Here is a 24,297-nt window from a genome sequence, read left to right on the forward strand (position 1 = left end):
GGGGCGTATATAAGGCGGGGTGTTGGAGAAGCAAACAAGTCAAGCAGCAACTCAAGCAGCGCAATACAACACCAAAGCAACAGCAACTCCAGCTCACAGCGACCCAACCCACCCAACACAATGACCACCGCCACCGCCACCACCCCCGCCCCCCGCGTCCTCCTCGTCGGCGCGACGAGCCGTACCGGCCTCTTCGCCGTCCCGCACCTCCTCAAGAAGGGGTGGCACATTATCGCGAGCGTGCGCTCTGAGGCGCGCGCGGCCGAGGTGAAGAAGCTTGCCGAGGTGAGTTGGTCTTGCGCCAATATTTCTAACCCCAGGCCACCGCCGCCGGCACGCTCGAGACGTACGTCCTCGACCTCACCTCGCTCAAGACGCCCGCCGACGCGCGCGCGGTGCTGGACGCTACCAAGCCCACTTATGTCGTCTGGCCTGCCGGTGCCAACGAGGACGCCGACGCCGAGACGATCCACGCGATCGACTTTGTCGCCGCGCAGGCCTTCATGCGCGCCACGGTCGCCGACACCAACGTGACCAAGTACATGCACCTGTCGTACCTCCAGAACCGGCGCCGCCACGCGCCGTGGTGGAACGCCGAGGACGGCAAGATCTCCGACTACTTCAACACCGAGGTGATCGGTATTTTCCACAAGGCGCGCGTGGTCAGCGACGGGCTGTTCGCGGCGCTTGTCGCGCAGCGCCGCAAGACGGACCCCGCGTTCCAGGGTATCTTGTTCCGCCCCTCGGTGCTCGTTGACACCGAGCCCACGGGCAAGTTCCGCATCGTGCGCGCCGCCGCTACGGGCTCGGTCACCCGCGCTGACACGGCCGACGTGCTCGTGCGCCTCCTCGCCCGCGACGACGTGCACGGCTACGTCGACCTCGAGAACGGCGAGGCTGGGGCCGATGAGGAGATTCAGAAGGCCGTCGCCGAGGGCTTTGATGCCATTGAGGGCGAGTTTGACTCCACCGAGGCCCTGCTCGCCGAGTACGGTCTGAACTAAGTGACGCGACTGGTTAGTGGTTCACGCTTCAGTATGCCCCGACCAGCGCGAGTGGCCCCGCCACGCCCGCCTTGATAGAGAAACAGTAGCATGCACGACCCACTAGTACAGATGTATCACCCTCTCTATGCGCTCTTCTCTGCTGGTGCAGCCTCGAACGACGACAGCTCGGCCGCGGCCTTCTTGGCCGCCTCGGCACGGCGCTTGTTCAAGACGTTCTTGATGAAGAACTCGCCGGCCTTGTAGCTCGAACGGACGAGCGGGCCCGAGGCGACGTACAGGAAGCCCATGCCCTCGGCAACCTCCTTCCACTTGGCGAACTCAACCGGCTCGACGTAGCGGTCGACCTTCATGTGGCGCTTTGTGGGGCGCATGTACTGGCCGAAAGTGACAACGTCGACGTTGACCGCGCGCAGGCGCCGCAAAGCGTCGTGAAGCTCCTCCTCCTGCTCTCCGACACCGAGCATGATCGACGTCTTGGTGAGGATCTCCTTGCCGTTGGCGGCAGCCGACTCCTTGGCGTACCGCAACACCTCGAGCGACTGCTCAAAGTTGGCGCGGCGGTCACGCACGAATGGAGTGCAGCGCTCGACCGTCTCGACGTTGTGCGCAAAAACGTCGAGGCCGGAGCTGGCAACAAGGCCAATGTACTTCTTGTCCTTGTTCGCAAAGTCGGGGGTGAGCGCCTCGACGAGGATCTTGGGCGCCTTCTGCTTGATCTTGGAGATGGTCTCGGCAATGTGCTTGGCACCACCGTCAACCAGGTCGTCACGGTCCACGCTGGTCAACACAATGTAGCCCAGTCCCCAGCGCGAGATGGCCTCGGCAGTGTTCTCGGGCTCGTGAACGTCGAGGGGAGGAGGCGCTTTGGACGTCTTGATCGAGCAGAAGCGGCAGCCACGAGTGCAGGTGTCGCCCATGAGCTGATGGGTTAGCTTCAGCGAAGTATCGTCAACCCACCATAATCGTCGCGGTCGCCTCGCCCTTGTCACCACCCCAGCACTCGCCAATGTTGGGGCACTTGGCCTCCTCACAGACAGTGTGGAGCTTGAGGCCGCGAAGGTCCTTCTTGATCTCGGTATACGACTTGCCCTTGGGGATTGGGTGCTTGAGGAAGGAGGGAAGACGGGGCCTGGGGTGTGAGTGGGTACTCCAGCCGACTGGACTGCTGGATCGCACCCAACACACTCACTGAGACGTGTTGCCGAGCACGACGCGCTCGGCCGAGGGCAGCGGCTCGCCAGACACAAAGTCGTCAAACGTCAGTCCGTCATCGAGCTTGGCGAAGCGCTTGCGGGGCTGCTCGGGGGGGTTGGTGGTGGTCGCGAGGCCGCGCGAGCTGGAAGCCACAACCTGTGGGGCGAAAACGGATCAGCAAAGTGGAGGTGACGGTGGGGTGAGGGGTGAGAGGTGCGTGTACTCACGGAGGAGAGGGTGCGGCGCGACGCCGAGGCGCGCACGGCGTCGACAGCAGTGGTGAGTCCGCGCATTGTGAGTGTGTGTGAGTGGGTTGATGAGAGATGGGAGAAAGTGTTGACAAAGACGGAGCTTGGGTGTGGGCGGGCGCGGCGTTGCCGTCGTCGTCGAGCCTGCCGATGATCCGACGACCCGTCAAGCGGCTGCGATTCTTGGAAATCTGGCAAAGATTAATGGAAATTCGTGAGGGTATTAGAAAAGTTAAAAGGGACAATTAGGAACCGAGCTAATGGTAGACGGGTCACGTGCCCCCATGGCTTGTAATCTGCTGATAACCATTGGCGCGAGGCATAGGGAGACGAGTCTGCGATGAGATTTCCAAGAATGCGAGCTGCTGGTGAGGGCGCGATGAGTCGTGTGCATGTGGGGAGCTGAAGTCGAGCTAGGCGTCTATCGTCCTACATGGCCCGCCATCCCGAACGAGCCCCAGAGTGCATGTATGTAACATACAAAAAGATAACCCCTTGCTTGTATGTCGCAGGACGGACGGACGGACGGACGGGGTTCAGTTCCACTGTGACGACACTGGTCGGTAACAGTCGAGTCCAGGCACGACAAACACCACCGCCGGGCCACCGGCTGGTGCATCATCCACCTTCCTCCTCCGGTCCATCCTTGCTCGTGTCCTTTTGTCCATCTGCCGCCTGCTGCTGCTGCTGCTACGTCAAAGCCATTAGCAGCGTCTCATGCCCGTGATCGCACCGCCAGCGTCACCGCATACAGACCTCACGCATCGACAAACCACAGGCGGACGCTCGGCATCGATCATTTCGAACAATAACAATGACATGGTCGAGGTGAGGAGCCCTTCGCCTGAGCCGTCAGCGTGAGTAGAGTGCTGCTGTACCCAGTACTGACATGGTAGCTCGGGCTCACAGCTGCTGCGAACGTCAAGGCCGCCTGCTTCCACTGGCAGCAGCTCGCACAATGGCTCCAGCTCAGCCCGAGTGCCCTCGCCGACTCGCCCGGCGCTACCCAGCTTAGCGAGCTCGACGCCCGCGGCTGACTTCTTACGCGCCCTTGGGGCAGGGCAACGGCCATCATCGCAGTCAAGCCTGCGTAGTCCATCGGCAAAGGGATCGCGCTCGCCTACGAAGGTAGCGCCCGCATCACCTTCACAGGCGAGTTCGTCGCGATCACAAGCTACACAACGCACACTGTCACCGGCGAAGTCGCCTGTCCGGAGCGAAGCACAGCTCATTCCGCTCAGCGAAGCGTCGCCCAGATCCCCACGGCAGCGTATCTCGCTTTCATCTGGCCCGTCGAGCGTGGGGCACATGCGCAAGGTCGACGGCGCCGGCACGTCACCGGACACAAAGGGCAAAGGTAGACAGCTCACCCTCGCCAACTGGTTAGAACCCATCAGCGAAGATGGAGGAGTTTGGCGAACGCCTGTCCGCGCAGCAAACAGGGCGGTCGTCGAGCTGCCGTCTCCAACGCCGCGGAGGAGGGTGGAGCCGCCTGCACCATTAAAGATCGGGCCTGTCAATCGCGCCTTTGTCGTCCTGAAGATCAAAGCATCACGGAGAGACGAGCTCATCGCCAAGGGGTGGTATGGTGAGTAGACAACAAGTGACACAGCTGACGCCGCGAAGACCGCTTTAGGGACGACGACGACACGCCGAACCAGTACCACCAGAAGCGTGGGCTGCGAGCCGCTGCCGCCTTTGGCAGCTCAGTGATGTTGAGACCCGCCAAAGGGAGATTACACGGCGAGATCCCAAGACAAGCGCGCGTTCGCGAGCCCGAAGCTCTGCCAGAGCGGTTCGTCCATCGCCCCGGGCCTGGTCTCCTCGAGCCGTGGGCGAGCGTCGTGAACGAGGAGAGCCTCCTCAACCGTGTCAACGAGTATCCCTGTGGCTGGAAAGGATGCGACGCGCTGCTCGCCTCTGAGGCGCTGCTGAAAAAGCACGTCGCGTTCCGAGCGCATGCGGCGCAGGGCGCGTTCGTCGCAGGGGTGGGTATCGCACTCTCGACCTCGCTGACCCATACCCAGCTCTACGGCGAACACACTGTCTACCGGTGCCACTGGCGGGGCTGCACCGGGCCGTGCTTTGACGAGATCTGGAAGCTAGTGCAGCACATGGACGCGGTGCATATCGGGCCCAAGCTGCTGTGCCCGTACGAGGGGTGTGATCTGCGCTCGCCGTCGCTGCACCACCTGCAGCGGCACGTGCTGAAGCAGCACGACCTGCCAGACGACTATGCGCACCCGCTGGCGAACCGGCCCTTCCGGGAGGACTTTGACGACGACGAGCTCGCCCAGCTCCCGGACACGGCGTACACCCACGAGCTTACGACGCAGCCCATCAGCGGGTCGTGGTTCAAGGAGCCCAAGCAGGAGCTCCTGCGCAAAAAGGTGCACGCAAAGTGCTATGCGCCGGAGGACCCCGATATCTTCCACAACCACCCGCCACTCATGCTCGACGGCGAGCTCGAGAGCGACAGTGCGATACCTACCGCCGAGGGCACGGAAGTCGCGAGCGAGTTCAGCGTCGATGTCGACGCTGCCAGGCCCGCGAAGCGACGACGACTCGTGCCCGTCGTCGAGATTGTCCGTATGAGCCCCAGCGCGCTGCGCAAGTATGTGCCCATGCCCGAGCCAACGTCGCCATCGCCCAAGCCCGAGCCAGCCGAGCTCGTCCCACCACCAGCCGCGACGGACGGCAATACGTCCGTGATTAGCGCCGCCGAGTCCGACGTGGAGAGTGAACTCTTCGCCGACGAACTCTTAGACTCTTCAACGTTCGAGTAACCCTGTACACCCATCTTGCATGTACTCCCTAGCATCATGTCATGTCATTTTGATTCTCTTGCATATGCGCGGAAATGAAGTGGTCTCGAAAGGCACAGCCGTGCGTAGTAGTACAAGGTAGTATCTGTATTCTCAAACTCTTCCCATTACACTGTTTCGTTCGTCTAGTCGGACGCCTCGACAGACAGGCGGTTCTCGTCACCGGCGGCAGCAGCCTTGGCCTGGGTCGTCTTGTTGTTGACCTTTGCCGGGCTCCGCGGCTTGCCCTTGCCGTTCTTGGGCTTGGCCTTGGTCGCGGGGGAGACGGATAAGAGCTCAGACTTTGGGCTCGCGGACACGGCGGGAGGGACCGGCAGCTCAAGAGCGTTCGACCCGAGCTTCTCGTCTGGCAGCAATGGCGAAGAGTCGTCCACTGCGATCGGAGGCAGCGACGGAGGTAAAGACGTCGGTGACTTGGTAGGTGAGAAGGCCGTGTTGGAGCCCGACCTGGCGCGCGGCTTGAACGATCCCAGGAGAGGGGCCTTGCTGGGGGAGCTGCCCAGAGGCACAGGCTGCGTCTTTGGCGAGAGCCACTCAGAGTCTGAGGGCTTGGGCTGTTCAGGAACATCCTGGGCCACAATCGAGCCGGCGTCCTCCTCGAGAGCCGGTGCAGGCGGGCACGGCGCAGTCTCCGGGAGAGGAGGGAGGGTTGTAGTCGCGGAGTCGGCAACCGGCAACAATGTTGAAGTCGCAGTCGTCGCTTCCTCGGTCTTGACGGCCAAGACAGTGATGGTGTCCAATGCGGGTGGGGTGGAGGCGCCCTTGGCAGGCGAAGGTGCACGGCGGCCAGCTGATGTGAGACTGGCGGTCTCGGATCGTGCCCTGATTGCCTGAGCCATGAGTGATCTGCTGTCGTCCTTGGGCGGGCTGGCCGACTTGGTGGGGCTGCGCGATGCAGGCGAATCCTGGCCAGTCGTACTTGCCTCGTCGGCCGCGGCTGCCGCCACGTCCTCATCGTCACCCTCGGGGCCGATGTGAACGATCGTGTCAATGCTCTCGGTCCTGGACAATGCCGTCTCGGGAATCGGGTCGGCCTTTGGTGGCGAAGATCCCGCTCCACCAATCGTCCACACGGTCGTCGCACGGGGAGTCTTGCCTCGACTTAACGTGTTGCGGCCCTTGGTCTGGGTAGTGGGAGGAACAACGGCCTCGTCCAGGCCGTTCAGGCTGACATGTCCGCTAGGGGGACTCAAGACGTCGGAAGCTTGGGCCGGGGCTGGCTTGCCCTTGTTGGCAGGCTGCACGGGCGAACCTGTGGTCCACTTTCCAGGCGACTGCAGAGTCACTGGGTGGCGGTCCAGCGAATGGGATCGGCCGGCGACACCCTCAAACTCCCTTCCACGGGGAGGCGAGTTGTCGTCTAGACTGGGCTCGGTACCGTCGGCGGCCTCCTGAGCCTCCTCGTCCGAGTCATGCTCCGCCACGTCGTGCTCCTCGGCATCGCGGTCATCCTCCTCGTCCTCGTCTTCCTCATCCTCGTTCCCTGAAACAACCTCGTAGCCCTCCGGAGGGATAATCAGAAGGCTTTGACCGACAAGCTCATAGCGTTGGCACAGGGCGACGAACCGAGCATACAGCGAAGTCTCGGCTTCCGATGTCGCAAACGCCTCACGGTGGTGGAAGTAGGCGTGCGAGAAGATGCGGGACAGGCGGCGAAACAGTGATGGGAAGTGGGCGAGAGAGGCGTGCGGAATCTGCAAGCGGGAAGGAAAGTAATTTGATGAGTTGAGGAGGGCAGTGGTAGAGTCGAGGCTGCAAAGGTCAGTGCGATGGACCAAGTTATTGACCTACGTGTGGAGAATGTAGTCGATTGCGCAGCAGCGGTCGGTACCTTCGCCGCCGTGGGCGACACACAAGTACTGCCACTCATCCGCCTTCATCTCGGGGCATGACTCGCGGCTACACAGCTGCAAGAGTTGAGTCATGAGTGGCGTCACATCAATGGGTATCCGGCTGTGGAGGTTAGCGCCATCACACGACCAGAACAGGCACTACGGACCGGAGGTGCTCGTAAAGCCACTGTCGATGTCAGCTTTTGTCTCATGACGGCCTTGTGCCTCCACTCACGACATGGCGATCGGCAGCTTTCGAGTTGTCGGTCGGCACGTCGACGAGGCCCTTGACATCGTGTGGGTCATGGCGGACCTTGAGGGAAAGGTACTCCGCGAGCTGGAACGGGCCGTCAAAGGAAGACAGTGGGGGAACGGCCGACTGCGGGGGTAATGGTGGCATGTCCTGACGTGTGTCAGCGAGGTGGGTACGGCAGGCAGCTGTCCAGCAGCAGCAAGGCATTACTTACGACTAGCTTTGAGCCGCGCTTGAGGCGGTAGGTGGTTGTGCGCTCATCTTGATTTTCGGGAGGTATGATCATGATTGGGGGGGATTGTGGGTCACTTGGTTGTGTCTAGGCGCGTGTAGAGTGACCGTTGCGAGGTGCGTGTGTTATGATTTGATGCGACTTGTTGCGTGCATGGACTGGGGTCGAATGATGCGTGTGTGAGTAGAGTTGAAGAAGAGAGTGGCTTGATGTTGCTGCTTTGCCTTGTGCCGTTGTGTGTGTGTGTGCACACTGCTAGAGGTGATATACTAGACGCGGTAATGACGCCGTGTGACACGCGACAAGGCATGGAAGGGATAAATAACTTTAAAATGCCAGGAAAATAATACCCCGCCGACTGGGCTGCTGAATCATATAAAAGGGAGATTGCCACTGACAATCATTGAAGTTGACATTGGACTCCCACCCACGGCACACACCACAAGCCACAAGTCATGTCGGCACCAAGCGGACAGACCTACTACGAGTTCTATCGCGGATCGAGGTTAGCGCAGCTCTTCTGGAGCAACAGCAAGGACGCGGGACACTGACAACCCGGCACACAGTATCGGCACGGCGTTGACCGATGCCCTCGACGAGCTCATTACGTCGGGCGATATCCCGCCCCAGCTGGCCATGCGCGTCCTGCAGCAGGTCAGTGGGGCCGTGTGCCATACGTGCAGCATACTGACAGGCTCAGTTTGACAAGTCTCTGACAGAGTCCCTCCAGAAGGGTGTCAAGCAGAAGACGTCGGTCAAGGTGGGCGTCGTGTGGTGTGGTGCGGTGTGGTGTGGTTCAAAGGAGTGTCTTCCTCGGCGGCGATTGTCGCCACCGCGTGTGCGCCATTGATACCGCGTGTTACGCCTCGCCCCCTCGCCCCCATAGCAAGCTAACATTCCCCAGGGCCACCTGTCCACCTACCGTCTCTGTGACGACGTGTGGACGTTTGTGGTCAAGGACCCCCAGTTCCGCATGGAGGGCACCGGCTCGTCGTGAGTGCTGCCATACACGCCAGACGCGCAGCAGCACTAACCCCGCAGCTCATCGGGCGAGCTCGTGACCGCGCCCAAGATCAAGATCGTGGCGTGCAAGTCGGGCGACGCGCCAGACGGCCGCCGTGGACACTAAGATATGGCACGCCGCAGAGGGCCGCACGCAGCCTGGCACCTTACACTGCTGGCCAGGTGCCGCCGAGCATGATTGTAGACAGAGAGAGACAGAGGGCAAGCAGACAGACAGACAGACAAGACATCAGGCATTTTTCCATGTAACGTGTAGCATCATGAGCACGAGCGGTGGAGGCCGAGTGGGTGGTCAAAGGACTGGCGGTGAGAGAAATAGCTGGTGACGTATCTGTTCCTGCTGGGCGCAGCGGGCGGCGACTGACCCGGCGGTATGGTCCGGTCACGACCACAGATCTTCAGTGACTCGAGCGCTGCCCAGCAACATGGTCATTACGACCACAGTACCCCTGCCCTATGAGACATGATGCATTGATACAGTGTACACGAGCGCGCTTAGGCCGAAAGGTAGTCGCTGATTCTGAGAGTGTCAGTATTGGGGTAACAACAGACGCTTCATGCTCCGCCCGCTCGCACTCGCACTCACTTCTGCTTGCCATCGTGAGTGTCGTCCTTCTTCTTCGCCAGCCGCGCCTCGAGCTTGTTGAACTCGTCGAGCGCGATACGCTCCTCCTCATCGATGAACTGCTCGACCGACTGCACCTCGGGCACGTAGTGCATGAGCATGCGCTCGATGCCGTTCTTGAGGGTGACGCTCGAGCTCGAGCAGCCGCGGCACGATCCCTTGAGCTTGAGCTGGACGATGCCCGTCTCCTCGTCAAAGCCCTTGTACTCGATGTCGCCTCCGTCCTCCATGATGGCAGGGCGGACGCGCGTCTCGAGCAGCTCCTTGATCATGCCGACAATCTCAGAGTCCGTGTCCAGGATCCGCGTGTCCTCTGGCCCGTCGGCCGCCTGGCCGTCCTTGAACAGCGGCGCGCCGGACGAAAAGTGCTCCATGAGCACGGCGAACACCTCGGGCTTGAGAATCGACCAAGCGTACGAGTCGTCCTTGGAGCAGGTGACAAAGTCGGGGCCGAAGAAGACACCGACGACGCCGTCGATCGTCAGCAGCCGCGTCGCCAGGGGCGAGGGGAGCGCCGAACGGAGGTCGAGGAACTCGTACGTCGTGCCGTTGGTCACGTCGACGCCGGGGATGAACTTGAGCGAGGCCTCGTTGGGCGTCGTCTCGGTCTGGATGAACATTGTGCGGGCTGGCGGCGGCGTCAGCATCGGAACTTGCACCCCGTCTCCTCCGACTTACCCTGCTGGCGAGCTCCGGCGAGGCGGGGCATCGCACCGCGACCGAGGTTGACGCCGCGGGCGAGGCCGACGCCAGAGGAGGCCAGGCGCGCCGCGGCGCGGGACGACGTTGCGAGGCCGCGCGCAGCGACACGCACTGCGGGGCGCGCGGGCGCAGCAACGGCGGCAGCGAGGACGCTTCGGGATGACGAGGCGATGGAAGAGCGCATGGTGAATGGAGGAGGAGTGGAGAGTTGAGTTGTGGCGAGATGTGTGGATTGGATATTTGTGTGTGACGAGGGCCGGTCAGTCAGCAAAAGGGACCCGGACTTGGTCGGACCAATCGGTCAGTGGCGATTTTCCAACTCGCAGCCCCGACTGGCTAGGAGTGACTGGTGAGTCACTCGCCACTCCTGCTTCTGCAATGTTGGGCATGCATACACCGTTGACATTCGGGATGGGTTTGGATGACATTGTATGATGCTTGTGGCTCTTTGCAGTTGAGACTTGCAGCAGAGTGATGGCCAGTGAGCTTAAGAACACAACTCGCCGCTTTCTCGGAGCCAACTATTGACCTCCTCTAGCGCATAGCCTCCTGTCTCGCGTCAGTGGTGGCGCCCGCGAGTTTGGTATAGTCGTACCACTCACTTACCTTGCATGAGAAAGTGCGCCTCCCTCGGCAGCTTACGGGGCATTGGAACAGTAGTGGCCTTGCAACGCGCACCGCTCGGGGGTCGTTGTGGTATCTGGAGCGGCGACAATGAGAAGCCCCTCTCCGTGGACGGATAAGTGGAGAGAGGAGCGCACCCAGTATCCAGACCCAAGAAAAAGAGCGGCAGTGGACCCGTTTGTGTCCCAGAACACACGCACACACACACACATAACCCCACACACAAAAGACAGTCCTCCGCTCCCAGACCCCGGCCGCCAATCTCCTTCCTCCTAAGACAGGTCCGGATCCAGCGAGCGTCGAACCGCCGCCGTCGCCGTCCCGATGTTCACAAAGCAACAGGCGACTGTTGCTCCGTGACCACCAACGCTTCGGTGGTGATTAGAGCGGGCACTTGTCTCTAGAGCAGGCAGTTGCCTCCAGGAAGGCGGGTAGTCGCGCCGAAAAAGACATCACCGCGAAGCTCTCAGATTGCGGCTTTCCGAGAACGCGGTCACGCGCGCTGTGTGGCAGGAGAATTCGACACTACATCAATAGGCAAGAGCATAATTAGCTTATACCGACGAACAGCACCAAGATGCCGAGCGCCGAGACGGGCGATCTCCGAGGCGATGCCACAGCCCATGACTGCCCACCCAGCCAACGCCTTTCGGGGACGTTTGCTTCTCGAGCCTGTCAGCAACGCCATGTTCGAGGTCAATTGTCGATTAGAACCTCGGGGACCGAGGGACATCGCCTGCGAGTCAAGCGAGCGGTCCCCACAGGCGCCGAGGGCCTTGACGTCGACAACAGTACCACACCGAGCAGACGTCGCGTGCACTCCTACAACGCTGTTCGGCAACGCGGCCCACAGCGATCCCATGCCCCACACCCTAACAGAGGGTAGATAACTTCTCAACACGCCATTCGGCCACCGGAACAAGGAGCACGCGTCCCCCAACACCTTGGGCGAGTCGGCGATCGCACTGTGAGCTGGCCAATCCGAAGGCCATTCGGCAAGCCAGTGTGCTGGGCCGCAAACGCAGCCGGCAGGAACATGGCGCGCCCTCGTCCTCGTCCTCTGTAGCCCCAGAGACACGTTGCACATCACAGCTCATGTTGACACCGGCCTCGACGCCGACCGCGACGGCAGGTTGGTTGGGGTTTGTCGGCTACGGTGTGCCATCGGTCGCCTGTTCGGCACGCGAGTTGTTGGAGGTCATGTGAGCAGCAACAGTGTCACTTCCGATGGCATGGTGAGCTATCTATGTTATGGCAACGACGCGCGGAAAGGGTAGAACGAGCTAGCGTAGATAGATATCCATCGTTCCAAGATCAGTGCGGGGCCGCTACGACAGTCAGTGTCCCATTGGTGCCCCAGCTTCCCCCTCCGCACGTCACGAGATCAGTCGCGACGGCATTGGTACGGGTTTGATGTGGACGGGCATTAGTGAGCGCGGGGCTGCACCGATCAACTATGCACGCTGTTGACACGGGTGACTGATGGATACGGCAAGTGACGCGCCGTTCGGTGAGCGTGTCTGTCCCGGCGGGGATATGAAGAGTGGGTCGTTCGGACGGGAGATCGGGTTTCGTGCCGACAATTCAGACGAGCAGAGTGTATGGAGCTGGGTGGTTGCTCAGCCGCTGTTGCTGCCCAGCTTGCCTTGCCCAGCTGCTCGTCCTGCTTGTGGCACGGATGACCTCAGAGCGTTTCGCATCCGGGGCGGCCCTCCCCCACGTGTAGCTGACAGGCGGACAGGTTGCAGGGTTTGCATGGCGGCAACTGGCGGTGACAGACAGTGGAGCCAAGGCTCAACGCCGTGCCAAGCCTTTTTGAGCCACGGCGCCGAGGGAATCTGTGCCAGCAAAGCCAATGACGAGTGGGGTGGGGCCGAGGCACTGGAGATAGCGCTTAGCATGTCGGTCCGGAGCCAGCGCATGCGAGCATGTGAGTGGAGCCAAGAGAATGATGGGACAGTGGAGCACATGGGCGTGCGCGCCGCTGTTTGCTGCGCGCACCCCTATCACTCGGTTCGGACCCACTCCTAAGACCCCGACCGTGGCGGCGCGCTCCACCGTACCGTGTCCGTGCATTTTCCACAGCCGACTTGGCGCGGGGTACGCTGACTTGGCAGCGGCGTGTCACTGGCCTCACTGGCCCCCCAACATCCTGATATGCGGGGTAGTTGACAGGCGGCAAAGCCGAGGCGGGCTGGCTGTAGCTGGCTGACGTGATGGCATGCCGGGTGCGCACCGAGCGTGCGCCGATGTGGGTGGATTGAGTTGTTGGCGCTTGTGCTCGGCGTTAGTTACGGCGGTTACGCTGCTGCTGCGTTCCTTCCTTCCTTGGAGCGACCGAGCATGACGAGACTTGCTTACACGTCTTTCGGGAAGGGGATGCGTGAAGCAAGGCGTGAAGGGTATACAAGTAGAGCCCCATGGGGACGCCCGGTTTTTCTTTCCTTCTTCTCCTCGCCGCGAATCGCGCCCGAGACTCTTGTTTACCTCGACACACTATTGACTTTGACCTGACACGACACGCAATGGCCACAAACGAGAAGGACGGCAAGTCGCCGCTCGACGTCACGTCGGTGCCGTCGCACGAGGAGGCGACCATCAGCACGCCCCCGAACGAGAAGGACCGCGCGCCGATCAACCCGCTGCTCGAGCAGTATCTCAACATGAACCCAGCTGAGAAGGCTGCGTTCGACAAGAAGCTCCTCCGCAGGATCGACTGGCACCTTATCCCGTGGATGACGTGAGTGTGGCGACGGGCGGGCGTGGGCGTCGGCGGCGGTGGAGCCAGGCGGCGATCGGCGGCAATGCCACACAACAACAGCACTAACCCCGCCAGTATCCTCTACCTCATGTCCTTCCTCGACCGTGTCAACATCGGTACCGCCAAGCTCTGGAGTGAGTCACGCGTTGGGGCGCGAGCAATAACTGACACACGCAGACCTCGAGCGCGACCTCCACCTCAACTCGCAGCAGTTCGCCAATGTCACGCTGGGTAAGCCGCAGCCGCCGACCCACACTCACCACCACCCCAGTCTTCTTCGTCTCCTATGTCGCCTTCGAGATCCCCTCCAACCTCGTCCTCAAGAAGCTCCGACCATCGCGCTACATTCCCGCGACGGTCATCATCTGGTCGCTCTTCCAAATCTTCAGTGAGTGGCACGAGTGGCGCGGTGTGGCGAGGCGAGTGTGGCGAAGTGTGTCATTGCGGAATGTGTGGAGCGCCCGTGGCCCGCCGTCCCCATTGCGTGTCATTGCGCCTCACTGCCTCACACCCGATGCTCATCCTCGCACCCACATCGCCTGCCGTCCCCGTTGCGTGGCATTGCGCCCCGCTACCTCTCATCCAATGCCCGTCCTCGTACCCCCATTTACTAACAATAAACAGTGGGCCTCGTCACCAACTATGGCCAGCTCGTCGCGCTCCGCTTCTGCCTCGGTGCCGCCGAGGCAGGACTCTTCCCCGGCCTCAACTTCTACCTTAACGGCTGGTACCGTCGCGAGGAGCTCGCCAAGCGTACTTCCATCTTCTTCGGTGGCGCCGTCCTCGCCGGTGCCTTTGGCGGTATCTTTGGCTGGGCGCTCGGCCACATGGAGGGTATTGGCGGCAAGGCCGGCTGGGCTTGGATCTTCATTATCGAGGGCTTAATCACTTTCGTGTGCGGTGTTCTAAGCTTCTGGGTGAGTAGGCCGCGGGCACGGCGGCGGACGACACAACCACAACACGCCGCCGCCGTAGCCGTCTCTTCCAACGCGCATCACTAACCCCGCCCGCAGCTCATCTACGACTGGCCTGACCGCGCGCGCTTCCTCACCGACATGGAGCGCGAGGTGGTTCACTACCGCCTCAAGGCCGACTCTGGTCTCGGCACCCAGGGCAAGTTCTCGTGGAAGACGATCCGCCGCGGCTTCACCGACTGGAAGACGTGGGTCTTCATGCTCAACTACCTTGGCCCGGCGCAGTGCATCTACTCCCAGTCCATGTTCGCGCCGTCCATTGTCGCGTCGCTCGGCACCTGGACCCGCCCCCAGTCGCTGCTGCTGTCCGTTCCGCCGTACATCATTGCGTTCGGCACAACGCTCGGCACGGCGTGGCTGTCCGACAAGTGGCTCAAGCGCGGCATCTTCAACATGTTCTGGGGCACGCTCGCCGTCGTCGGCTACGTTATTCTGATGGTCACGCACAACGCTGGGGCCAAGTACTTTGCCGTCTTCTTCACGACGCTCGCCATCGCGCCCATGATCTCCAACACGATCGTGTGGACCGGCAACAACTTTGGCTCGCACTACAAGAAGGCCGTCGCGATGGGCATGGTCTTCTCGGCCGGCAACTCGGGTGGTATCTGGGCTGCGTTGGCGTACCGCTCCAAGGACGCCAAGCCGACCAACGGCCAGGTGCCCTACCTCCCCGGCCACGCCACTGCGATGGCTTTCGCCGCTGCCAACGTCATCACCTCGGTCATTCTTTGGTTCTTCATGCGCCGTGAGAACCAGCGTCGCGAGCGCGAGTACGGCCCTGCCCCTGGCCCCGACGAGCAGCACAACATCGACGACCCGGCATACCGCGCCAAGTGGGGTCTCGAGGGCATGAGCCGCGACGACATCCTCAACCTCGGCGACGACCACCCGGCGTTCCGCTTTATTCTGTAGAGTTAGTCTAGTTAGTAGTCGGGGGAGCTGGTGTGCGGACGGATCAGTAGTGGGTTGTGGCACACTAGGTGCTTAACCCCGTAGCTGTCAGAAGGGATCGCGTGAGTCTTGTAGCGTTGTGATATGCCACAGTGCTAGCAACAGTGTTGTCAGGTGGATTAGTGCACTGAAATCCTCCTTGTAATGCGCAGCGCCCTCTTCCAGCCGGTGTAGTATACATACAGAGAATGCCAATGCCAATGCTAGTCACAGTTGGGTCGAAGCGTGAAGATAACTGGGGCGACAGTCTACTCCCAAGCCTTCTTGGCACGGTTGCGCTTTGCCTGATGCTAGTCAGCCCTGCCCCACCCACACCCTCTACGCCTCCACGCCCCAACCCCACCACCACTCAACCCACCTTGCGCTCCTCGTCCTTGCCGACCTTGGTCTGCAGCCGCTCCAGGCGCTCGAGGGCCTTCTCCTTGCCAATCTCTGAACGCTTCTTCTTCTTGGCGCTCTCCGCCCGTCCCTTCTTGTTCTTCTTGCTCTGCTCGATGTGGCCGCCGGGCGTGATCATCGTCGCTGGCAGACGCTTGTTCTTGGCCAGCTTGGCTGCGGGCACAAGCGTCTCCTTCTGGCCGGGGTGCATCTGCGCCACCTCCTTGCGTGCCGCGAGCTCGCTGATCTGTTGTGTGATGTCTACACGGGGTGTCAGCGCTTTCCTCGGGCTCTTAGGCAGCGCCGACTCACTCGACATGGTTGTTGTTGTGGTTGTTGTAGCTGCCAGATGCGACTTGAAGCAACTTTTGACCTGGCGGGGCGATAAGATGGACGGCGATGTATTTAACCCCCCCAGTTTAGAGACCTTGAACAGTTGACGACTGATTTCTGTGCACAAACCTGCTTATATGCGTGTTCAGCATGTAGATGGAAAAGATAAGCAGTGCAGGTTGTTCCTTGCAAGCTCATGCATGTGACTCGAGGTTGTGCCAAAGGAGCACGCGGTCGGAAGCAAGTGTCTCACCCCTCCAGCCTCAACATTGCACTGGTCGCGCCACCCAAAGTTGGTCGACCTATTTCAATCAGTCGTCATTCTCCTCCTTCCCTCGTCACAACTTTCACAACAACACACTTCACAACACACCAAGGCAGCTCGCCAAGCGCACCGGCTCGCAATGTCAGCGCTTGCGCGTTTGAAGAAGCAGCCCGCACCGGCTCCCTCCCCACCCAGCAGCGCAGGCCCTCCTCGCCCCGAGAAGGTCACCGCGCGCAACAGCGGGTCTGCATCGTCGGCGTCGTCGAGCGCCAGCGCCAGTGCAAGCAAGGACAAGGGCAGGGGCAAGGCTCCGGTGTCTAGTGACTCTCGAGATGCCTCAGGATCTTCGACACCAACTCCAGAGCCTCGTCTGGGTGACGATATACCGTTGGAGAGACACGACCTGCTTCTGGCAAGCTTTGAGCGCTTCTTCTGCCGCGCTGTACAGTGCCCCCTGGTCATCGACGACGTCGAGTGTGACGCCGAGCTGGCTTCCACTCGTCAGCTCGCCGGTGTAAGTGATCTCATGGGATCTGGGAAAGCGCTGCACTTACTGACACTGGCAATAGCACGTCCGTGTCCACTTCCAGAAACTCAAACGACGGCCAACGTTCAACGTCATGTGGTCTGATCGAAGTCCGAACGTTCCACGGGACAAGAAACTGCAACCATTCAAAGACATCGAGACCATGAGGGCGGAGTTGAACGCCCTTCTTATGCAAGAGTCCACCCGGTACTGCCCTGTTCAAAGTGAGCTCTCGTGACCGGCTGCACGCTGACACCACAGATTGCAAAAACAGTGGACCTCACAAAAGGGTGGAGGCTCATATCACCAAGTCTCACAAGGCGGGAGTCTCGATCGGCATGCTGCGGCAACCCAGATTACCGTTCAAGCCAGAGCTCCCAGAGCTTCCACCACTGCCGGCGACGGCCCCTTCGTACCTCCTGTCGTGCCCAGAGGCCCGGCCTAACCCTGGTGGAACCAACACACCCCACTGGACCAGAACTCCGAAGTACCCGGTCAACGAACAGTACCCAGACGAGTACATTCTGGTCCCCGATCCATCGATTCTGCGCCTGCAGCACCGCAAGCTGTTGTCGTCGGACATCTTCCCTTCAAAAGGCGACTGGGACGACGACGACGACGACCTCGAGGTCCACTCCACGCCCGTAAAGATGGGCTCTATCGCCCCTCAGCGTACCCCGAGCCGACGCCTCCCAGCCGCGGCTCCAGTCCCTTCCGTCAGCAAATACCGTTCGCTCCCGCCACTCCCAACGACATCAGGCCGGCCCGTGCGCCTCGCAGCCATGGAAGCGCGGGCTGTGCAGCCGAGGCCCGCGGTCTGGCGTATCGGTCACAGTGACGAACTTCTTCCGGCTCCATCGCTCAGCGCCAAGGGGAAGGCTCCGCTGCGGATTGTCCCGGCCAGCCAGCGCCTCGAGGTGCGCCTCGTGCGACTTCCAGACGATGTCATTCCCGAGGCTCGAGCGGCAAAGGCTGCGGCGAAGGAGACTGCAAGGATCGTGGCGGAAGGAGGCGAGCAGGCAGAAGCAGCGATGGCTGCCGCCCAGCTCAACTCGGGCGCTCCCGACATCACGGCCCCCGACCGCAAGGGCAAGCGCAAGATGACGACTGGCGACAACAACCCTGCGTCGGCCAAGCAGGCTAGGCCTTCGATCACGGCCGAGGACCTCGAGTTTGCAGCCGCCAAGTTTGCCTTTGACAAGACGGGCCGCCAGTTCGGTATCGACTTTGCAAAGCACAAAGACGCATTCATACAGTTCCACTACTTGATGGTGAGCACCAAGATGAGCGACGACACGGTGCAGCTCGCCAACGCCGGCATCCAGCCAATCGCATAGAGACACCCAGTGTATAGATTGCATTATTCCTGTATGTGTGTAGTATACAACAATGAGATGTATGTGGCATGTGTGACGTTGGCTTGGGTTGCTACTTTGCGTGGTACTTTCGGAGCCTCTCCTTCTCCTTGAGGCGCTTGGCCTCGCGCCTCGCCTCGCGCGCGGCGCGGCGCGCATCCTCGAGCTCATTCTTCTTCTGGCGCTTGGCCTCGCGTGCCTCCTGCTTGGCCGTCATGGCCGCGACGTCTGAGTTGTCAGCAGCGCCACAGCGCGAACCCACCTTCAGGCTTGCGGTGGCTGCGGCCCTTGGCGGGGCGGGCAGCGAGCGGCGGGACGGCGTACAGCGTGTCGAGCATGTCGCGTGCGTCGGCGCGCGACGCAGCGCGGACGTCTTGCGCCGCGTCGAGCCGGTGGCGCAGCAGCTCGCCGTCGGCCCGTTCGTCCGCCTTGAAGATGGCGTTGAGGCGTGCCGTCGCGCTCTCCACCACCCTGCGTGCGTCGTCAGCTCCAGCCCCTCCCCCGCGCCCTACGCGCACTCACCGCTGGTCCGCGACCATGCTAGCGGCAGCAAGCACCACAGGCCAGCGCATGACCTTGCGATCGCGCGCAAGGCTGACGCCCTGCATGGCCGCGAGGCTCGCGAGCGTGCGATCCAGCACCATCGACACGCGTTGTGCGACGACCTGCGCGACCTCTGGCGCGACGCCGAGGTCGTCCTGCGACGCCGGCTCGGGCACATGTTTCCGCTTGCTTGCAGTGCGGATCGGGCCGACCGGTGGACGGGGAAGCGTCAGCGCGCCCCGGTGAACCAACCGGCTCGCGGCGTCGGCGAGCGCGTCCCCGAGCGCCGGGGCCGGCGGGAGCTCGGACGGATGTAGTGGCCAGCGCGTCGCCGCGTCCAGCGGCTGCGCCGATGACGCAGCTGACGTCGACGCCGTGGGCGAGAACAGAACCGACGGCGCGGCGGAGGACACGCGCGCCGGCGTGCTCGGCGACGCGGGCTGGGACGACGGCGCGGCACTGCTGCTCACTAACTCGTCCTCTTCTTCTTCAGGCGAGACCGAGCGGTGCGCCCACCGCGGCAGGCCTGATATCAGGCGCTGGGCGAGGCCGGACGCGTCGCGCTCCCGCAGGCCAGAGAGGAGCGCAGCGTACCCGCCAATCTCGGCGCGCGTGAGCCTCTGTGCCGGCGTATCGTTGTCATCGTCGTCGTCGTCGTCATCGCCGCCTGGCGGTGGTGGGCTCGGCGTCGGCGTGCGCGAGAGCGAGTAGTGCGAGTGTCTCGAGGTGCCGCTTCTGGGCGAGTAGGCCGACTCGAGGCCCGACGAGAAGCCCGTCGAAGATGGGCTGCGCGGTTGTCGGTCGTGTTCCATGGCCCGTGCGGGGGAGGGAGCAACAATAACATGCGGCACTGGCGCCGCGCCGAAATGTCGATATCACAAAGTGGAGGAAGAAAGTCACGTGCGCCGACTTCACTTTGTTGCGGATGCGATGGCCTCCGCCGCTTCGGCACAAGATAATCGACGTCGTCGGCGGCACCGGCTCGCTCCTCTTGCACAAAGTAAAAGCAGGCCGAGAGCCGAGCAACGCCAGGCCACGAACCACACCATGGCTATCGCGAGGGGGGCAAGTGCGCGCGCGTTTGCGACGCTCGCCGACATGCTCCCGCGGGCAGCGGCGCCCGCGCCGGCGTGCTCGCTCTGCCGGGCGGCATCATCATCACGCGGCATCTCGTCGTCGGCCGCAAGGCGGCAGCACGCAGCCCAAGCCACACCACCACCACCACGGCCACGGATACCCACCGAGGCCGATATCGGGGCCAAGATGCGCTCCGTGCTGCGCAACGTCGCGCAGGTGGGTTTTGGTACCTCCCTCTCGCGCTAACCCACCCCCAGCCCGTGGTCGTCGCCGTCGCGCGCACCGATAGCCCCGGCCCCGGCTCCAGCACCTCCAGCAGCAGCGCATACCACGGCGCGACGCTCACGTCGTTTGCGAGCCTGACGCTCGAGCCGCACCCCCTCGTGGCGTTCTCGCTGCGGCTGCCCTCGCGCATGGCCGACCTGCTCCGGCTGCCAGAGGGTTCGGCGCCGCGCACCGTCGCCGTGTCGCTGCTGTCGCACGGGAACCACGGCGTCGCCGACGCGCTCGCCAAGCCCGGCGCGGAGCAGGGGCCGATCTTTGCCCGGCCGGACTGGGACAACGCCGACCCGCCAGCGCTCAAGAGCGCCGTTGGCAGCCTGACGTGCGAGGTCGTTCGGAGTCTGCCGTTGCGCGACGTGGGCGGGCCAACCGACCCGTCAGATCCGCACGGGAGCGAGCTGTTCATCTGCCGCGTGCTCGACGCCACTGATGGCGCTGGCACCGACTCGCTCGTGCACTACCGGAGGGAGTATCACGCCGTTGCGGGTAAGATGGGGGAGAGATAGGGCAATAGCATAGCATTGGTTGGTTGATGTACACGTCTCATTTGTGCTGGGCTGGCTGGGTGGCCTGGGTTGGAGGCTGTGCGTGCGCGGGCGCGCTTCTAGAAGCTCACGGTGACGCAAGGCTGGCTGACGCGGATCTTTGCAACTTCTGCGCCCCGCATTCACTGCCCTCGGCTCGTCATGCTCGTCACCTCATCACCCCTCGTTAGCAGCTTCCTCCTCGCAACCGTCTTAGCAGGTCAGCGAGCAACGCCTTCCCCTCCCCCTTCCTCCTCCCCCTCCCTCCTCATCATACGAATACAATAACATGTCTGGTTCAGTCTCTTGACGAGACAATGCAGTGAGGGGACATACGACAGAGACCGGGAATCACGAATGCACGGGTGGGCGGGCGTTGGCGGCGGGTGCGCAGAGGGCTGTACCTTGTCTACTTCTGTCTGCGCTCAATGGCCTGCGCGCGGATGCGCTTGTCGTAGGCGACGCGGTCGTTCCTGCGTGGGTTAGACAGAACCGCTCACTTCACCCACTTGAACATCTGGTACGCGTCCACCTGGGCCGGGTCACCGATGTTGGCGTTGTCGAGGAGGTCCTGGATACCCAGGACGATCTGGGGGTGTGAGTGCTGCACTAGTCCCCGGGAGACCCTTCCAGCACCCACCTGCTTGATCGTGATTGCAGGCTTCCACGACTTCTCCTCGTCGAGAATCGAGAGGCAGATGGTGCCCGAGGGGTAGACGTTGGGGTGGAAAAGGGGCGGCGCGAACTTGCCTGCGGGTGTCAGTTGGGCTCAGCAGTCTGTCAACTCACACTTGGGAGGCTTGGTCGGGTAGTCTGAGTCGGGTCAGCGAGGGGGGTCAGGTGGCACCCGACTTACCATCGGGGAAGGTCATGTTGACGACGTAGATGCCGCCCTCCCAGTTAGTCTGTTGCGTCAGTTGCGCCACGAAGTGGAGGCCTCTTCCAACTCACGCCCTCCTTGCCCGGGATTCCGACCTCCCAGACCATAATGTTGAGCGTGCCGTCCTCCTTCTTCTGCGGACGCGCGTAGAAGCCCTGCAAAAAGTCGCGTCAGCACTCGGGCCGCCAGGCAAAGTAAACAATCCAAGTGGGGTGGAGGTCGTGTGAGGTGAGGCATGAGACGGCTACTCTGGCAACAGTGGGGCGGGCTGCCAGCTTTGGCGGGCAGTGTGTACGCTGCACTTACGAAGGGGTGGTCCTTCCTCCATTGCTTACGCTCCTCAGTGAGACGGGCGGTGGCCAGAGAAGACTGGAGGAGGGGGGTGTTAATGTTGTGCCTTGTGTTGCGTGTGTGCGCTGCCGTGCTCACCATTTTGTGTTGCGATGCAAGTGTAACGGGGGCGTCTATTTGGTAAAAGGTGTCGCCTGAGAGAGGGAGAGAGTGAGAGATAGTGAAGGAAGACAAGGACGAGTTGTGCGACGTGTGTGGGGTTGAATAGCGCGGTCAAGCTGACAGATTGGTCGCAACAACAACCTCGCCGGGGTTGAGTGAGCACGGTCAAGCAACTTTCAAACACAGTTAGGCACGCAAAGGACAAAGTAATATCACACGGGCCTATTTCGGCCTTCCCTCATCAACATCAACCATACTCGCTTTTGGGATCATGAACAATGCATACAACAAGCTATAGACACGGGCAGAGATATCGTGTACGGAGTACAGGGCCGCAAGCTATACAGGCTCGCTGGGTTGGATGTGAGGCGAGGTGAAGGAGACGGCGATGACACCACGGAGATTGTACTACGGCCCACCGCCGCCGCCGCCGGCGCTGATGACGCTCCTCGCGGCCTTGGGCACAAAGTCCCTGCTGCTCTTGGCCGCGAGGAGCGTGATGACGAGGCAGGACGCGACGAATGCCGTGCTGCGAGCGGGGTTAGGAGCGGCAGCGGCATAGGCGGCACATCACAACTCACAACTTGTAGAATGTAGCGCGCGAGAGCTGGCGCTCCTCCTCGGACGTGCGCGACGAGGCAAAGATGGCTGCGGGTCAGCTCGTGCTTGCTCTCGAGGTGCACCCACATCGCAGGTTTGGCAGGCCCATGGTTGCTGAAGTGCTGAAGACGAGTGTGTGTGACAATGCCGAAGTGGGTGCCGCGCGGCGCGGCGGCTAAATGTTGATCATGTCGCCGAGCTACCTCCACTTCAACTTTGACAACACCACAACAATGTTCAAGAAACGCACCCGCCCAGCGTCCGTACGGGACAAAGCCGCCGAGCCCGAGCCGGAGGCCGAGGCGTCTGCTACCCCCAGCGAGGTGGGCCCGGACGAGGATGAGAGGTGGGTGTGGTTTGCGGCGGGTCGCCTGGAGTAGCCTCGAAGCCCCTGCCGTCGCCGTGTCTCCGTCTCCATCGACTCTGCTGACACGACTCTCACAGCGCAAGCATAGAGCAGATGCTGCAGATGCGCAAGTTTCGCCGCGCACAACAAGGCATCGAGCTGGAAAAACTCAACCGCGGCGAGGGGAAGAAGAAGAAGAAGGGCCCGGTCGAGATCGAGCTCGACCAGTTTGGCCTGCAGCCCTCTGCGGCGGGACTACGGAAGGAGAAGGAGGCCGAGCCGACGACCGAGTCGGAGCGCGCGGCGCACAAGGTCCGGAGCAACAACTTTACGCAGCAGACGAATGCGTTAGACGTGGACAAGCACATGTGGGTGGCGACGGTGTAGCTAGACTGACACGTCCTCAGGATGGCGTACATCGACAAGGAGATGGCCAAGCGGAAAGGCGAAGCCACCGACGAGGTGCAGGAAGAGGCTGCAGACCCGCGCGAGGCGCTGTACGGCCTCGCGGAGCGGTACCAGGTCGAGGGGCTCAAGGTCGACTCTGACGACGATGGCAACGTGACCAACTCGATCGGCATGCTGTCCGCGATCCCCGAGATCGACCTGGGCATGGAGAACCGGCTGCGGAACATTGAGGAGACGGAGCGGGCGAAGCGCGAGCTCATTGAGACGCGTAAGGCGGAGGCGAGTGCGCCGAGGGAGGACGACCCGTTGGCGGGGCAGAGGTGTGAGTTGCGCGGCGGGGCGTGCTCGCACACATCACCAGACCACAGAACCTCGTGCTCACGCCCCAGTCTACCGCGGCCAGCAGCGCGAAACCGACATCCACCGCGAAATGGCCAAGGCGCGCCGCGAGGCCGCAGGACTCGACCCCGCGCCCCACCGCGAGCGGCACCACAAGCCCGAGATGGCGACCGACGACGCGGTCTACGAGCGGTTCAAGAAGCGGTGAGTGGTGTAGGCTGAGCTGAGCTGTGCTGACGGGCAGGATGAAGCGGTAGCTGTGTGCAGCGGGGCGGGGCATTGTTGTACTACATTGAGATGCATGGCATTGTGTGCGCGGTTGGGGGAGGTTGTCGGGGAAGGGGACGCGTGGTGAGGGGAGAGTTGTTTTGGACCGAGGCAGAACTGGGCTGCAACACGCGATGCGGTGGTTGTTGAGGCATTGAGAGTGCAGTTATGCTCTCACACGCCGTCTTCCCATCTCCTCGCGCTCGGCGCATGGAGCACCGCGCCACGCCAAGACGAGGACCCCGCAGCATTCTGGGCTCGAGCGTGAGCGGACGCCAGAGCACACCCAGCACACCCAGCAGCACAGCCGATTAATCGCTCAGCGCTCAATGCTCATGTTGCATCGGCACCACATGTACGCACCTCGGATTGTGCCCATCCGACTGCTGCCCAACCGCCTCGTCCGACTCGCGTGCAGCATCAGGCGTAACTGTCCCCCCGCGCCGAGGTGGCGCCGGCGCCGTAGCTCT

At 62.1% G+C, this 24,297-nt stretch overlaps 13 protein-coding genes across 13 annotated transcripts; 7 read left to right on the forward strand and 6 right to left on the reverse strand.

Annotated features, from left to right (window-relative positions):
• Window positions 1-120: 120 nt before the first annotated feature.
• LOC62_06G008493 (uncharacterized protein) lies at window positions 121-1,004 on the forward strand (the record flags this gene model as incomplete). Its single annotated transcript, XM_062775029.1, has 2 exons — window positions 121-285; window positions 321-1,004. 2 exons carry the CDS (start codon window positions 121-123, stop codon window positions 1,002-1,004), a joined length of 849 nt encoding a protein of 282 aa, XP_062631013.1.
• Window positions 1,005-1,075: 71 nt separating this feature from the next.
• On the reverse strand, window positions 1,076-2,523 carry CNL04340 (Lipoyl synthase, mitochondrial). Its single transcript, XM_062775030.1, has 4 exons — window positions 2,429-2,523; window positions 2,197-2,357; window positions 1,965-2,136; window positions 1,076-1,927 (listed from the first exon to the last, which is right to left on the reverse strand). Exons 1-4 carry the CDS (start codon window positions 2,492-2,494, stop codon window positions 1,130-1,132), a joined length of 1,197 nt encoding a protein of 398 aa, XP_062631014.1. The 5' UTR covers window positions 2,495-2,523; the 3' UTR covers window positions 1,076-1,129.
• A 643-nt stretch (window positions 2,524-3,166) lies between these two features.
• On the forward strand, window positions 3,167-5,235 carry LOC62_06G008495 (uncharacterized protein; the record flags this gene model as incomplete). The annotated part of the gene is made up of 4 exons (XM_062775031.1): window positions 3,167-3,306; window positions 3,346-4,037; window positions 4,076-4,437; window positions 4,477-5,235. 4 exons carry the CDS (start codon window positions 3,167-3,169, stop codon window positions 5,233-5,235), a joined length of 1,953 nt encoding a protein of 650 aa, XP_062631015.1.
• A 37-nt stretch (window positions 5,236-5,272) lies between these two features.
• Mob4 (MOB kinase activator-like 4) lies at window positions 5,273-7,786 on the reverse strand. The gene is made up of 5 exons (XM_062775032.1): window positions 7,574-7,786; window positions 7,342-7,509; window positions 7,274-7,293; window positions 7,066-7,227; window positions 5,273-7,026 (listed from the first exon to the last, which is right to left on the reverse strand). The coding sequence occupies exons 1-5, from the start codon at window positions 7,643-7,645 to the stop codon at window positions 5,400-5,402; spliced, it is 2,049 nt and encodes a 682-aa protein (XP_062631016.1). The 5' UTR covers window positions 7,646-7,786; the 3' UTR covers window positions 5,273-5,399.
• Window positions 7,787-8,013: 227 nt separating this feature from the next.
• On the forward strand, window positions 8,014-8,878 carry TOA2 (Transcription initiation factor IIA subunit 2). Its single transcript, XM_062775033.1, has 5 exons — window positions 8,014-8,096; window positions 8,158-8,245; window positions 8,292-8,351; window positions 8,496-8,584; window positions 8,633-8,878. Exons 1-5 carry the CDS (start codon window positions 8,047-8,049, stop codon window positions 8,718-8,720), a joined length of 375 nt encoding a protein of 124 aa, XP_062631017.1. The 5' UTR covers window positions 8,014-8,046; the 3' UTR covers window positions 8,721-8,878.
• A 103-nt stretch (window positions 8,879-8,981) lies between these two features.
• Window positions 8,982-10,142, reverse strand: SPBC1709.19c (NifU-like protein). Its single transcript, XM_062775034.1, has 3 exons — window positions 9,918-10,142; window positions 9,201-9,867; window positions 8,982-9,134 (listed from the first exon to the last, which is right to left on the reverse strand). The coding sequence occupies exons 1-3, from the start codon at window positions 10,123-10,125 to the stop codon at window positions 9,110-9,112; spliced, it is 900 nt and encodes a 299-aa protein (XP_062631018.1). The 5' UTR covers window positions 10,126-10,142; the 3' UTR covers window positions 8,982-9,109.
• Window positions 10,143-13,090: 2,948 nt separating this feature from the next.
• SPAC1002.16c_5 (putative transporterc) lies at window positions 13,091-15,212 on the forward strand (the record flags this gene model as incomplete). The annotated part of the gene is made up of 5 exons (XM_062775035.1): window positions 13,091-13,305; window positions 13,402-13,460; window positions 13,598-13,714; window positions 13,951-14,243; window positions 14,340-15,212. 5 exons carry the CDS (start codon window positions 13,091-13,093, stop codon window positions 15,210-15,212), a joined length of 1,557 nt encoding a protein of 518 aa, XP_062631019.1.
• A 204-nt stretch (window positions 15,213-15,416) lies between these two features.
• Window positions 15,417-16,054, reverse strand: LOC62_06G008500 (uncharacterized protein). Its single transcript, XM_062775036.1, has 3 exons — window positions 15,942-16,054; window positions 15,610-15,890; window positions 15,417-15,535 (listed from the first exon to the last, which is right to left on the reverse strand). The coding sequence occupies exons 1-3, from the start codon at window positions 15,946-15,948 to the stop codon at window positions 15,500-15,502; spliced, it is 324 nt and encodes a 107-aa protein (XP_062631020.1). The 5' UTR covers window positions 15,949-16,054; the 3' UTR covers window positions 15,417-15,499.
• Window positions 16,055-16,366: 312 nt separating this feature from the next.
• LOC62_06G008501 (uncharacterized protein) lies at window positions 16,367-18,090 on the forward strand (the record flags this gene model as incomplete). Its single annotated transcript, XM_062775037.1, has 3 exons — window positions 16,367-16,741; window positions 16,818-16,977; window positions 17,015-18,090. 3 exons carry the CDS (start codon window positions 16,367-16,369, stop codon window positions 18,088-18,090), a joined length of 1,611 nt encoding a protein of 536 aa, XP_062631021.1.
• Window positions 18,091-18,181: 91 nt separating this feature from the next.
• On the reverse strand, window positions 18,182-19,463 carry LOC62_06G008502 (uncharacterized protein; the record flags this gene model as incomplete). Its single annotated transcript, XM_062775038.1, has 3 exons — window positions 18,182-18,336; window positions 18,371-18,579; window positions 18,631-19,463. 3 exons carry the CDS (start codon window positions 19,461-19,463, stop codon window positions 18,182-18,184), a joined length of 1,197 nt encoding a protein of 398 aa, XP_062631022.1.
• Window positions 19,464-19,650: 187 nt separating this feature from the next.
• LOC62_06G008503 (uncharacterized protein) lies at window positions 19,651-20,550 on the forward strand. Its single transcript, XM_062775039.1, has 2 exons — window positions 19,651-19,944; window positions 19,986-20,550. The coding sequence occupies exons 1-2, from the start codon at window positions 19,699-19,701 to the stop codon at window positions 20,514-20,516; spliced, it is 777 nt and encodes a 258-aa protein (XP_062631023.1). The 5' UTR covers window positions 19,651-19,698; the 3' UTR covers window positions 20,517-20,550.
• A 275-nt stretch (window positions 20,551-20,825) lies between these two features.
• Window positions 20,826-22,598, reverse strand: hus5 (SUMO-conjugating enzyme ubc9). The gene is made up of 11 exons (XM_062775040.1): window positions 22,555-22,598; window positions 22,449-22,515; window positions 22,287-22,396; window positions 21,844-21,899; window positions 21,721-21,783; window positions 21,486-21,569; window positions 21,391-21,439; window positions 21,324-21,347; window positions 21,175-21,284; window positions 21,044-21,123; window positions 20,826-21,007 (listed from the first exon to the last, which is right to left on the reverse strand). The coding sequence occupies exons 1-11, from the start codon at window positions 22,574-22,576 to the stop codon at window positions 20,944-20,946; spliced, it is 729 nt and encodes a 242-aa protein (XP_062631024.1). The 5' UTR covers window positions 22,577-22,598; the 3' UTR covers window positions 20,826-20,943.
• Window positions 22,599-22,691: 93 nt separating this feature from the next.
• TLS1 (Telomere length and silencing protein 1) lies at window positions 22,692-23,876 on the forward strand. The gene is made up of 5 exons (XM_062775041.1): window positions 22,692-22,813; window positions 22,912-23,181; window positions 23,221-23,543; window positions 23,611-23,764; window positions 23,805-23,876. Exons 1-5 carry the CDS (start codon window positions 22,701-22,703, stop codon window positions 23,815-23,817), a joined length of 873 nt encoding a protein of 290 aa, XP_062631025.1. The 5' UTR covers window positions 22,692-22,700; the 3' UTR covers window positions 23,818-23,876.
• The last annotated feature ends 421 nt before the right edge of the window (window positions 23,877-24,297 follow it).

The sequence above is a fragment of the Vanrija pseudolonga genome, chromosome 6 (genome assembly GCF_020906515.1).
Source record: "Vanrija pseudolonga chromosome 6, complete sequence".
Classification (NCBI taxonomy): domain Eukaryota; kingdom Fungi; phylum Basidiomycota; class Tremellomycetes; order Trichosporonales; family Trichosporonaceae; genus Vanrija; species Vanrija pseudolonga.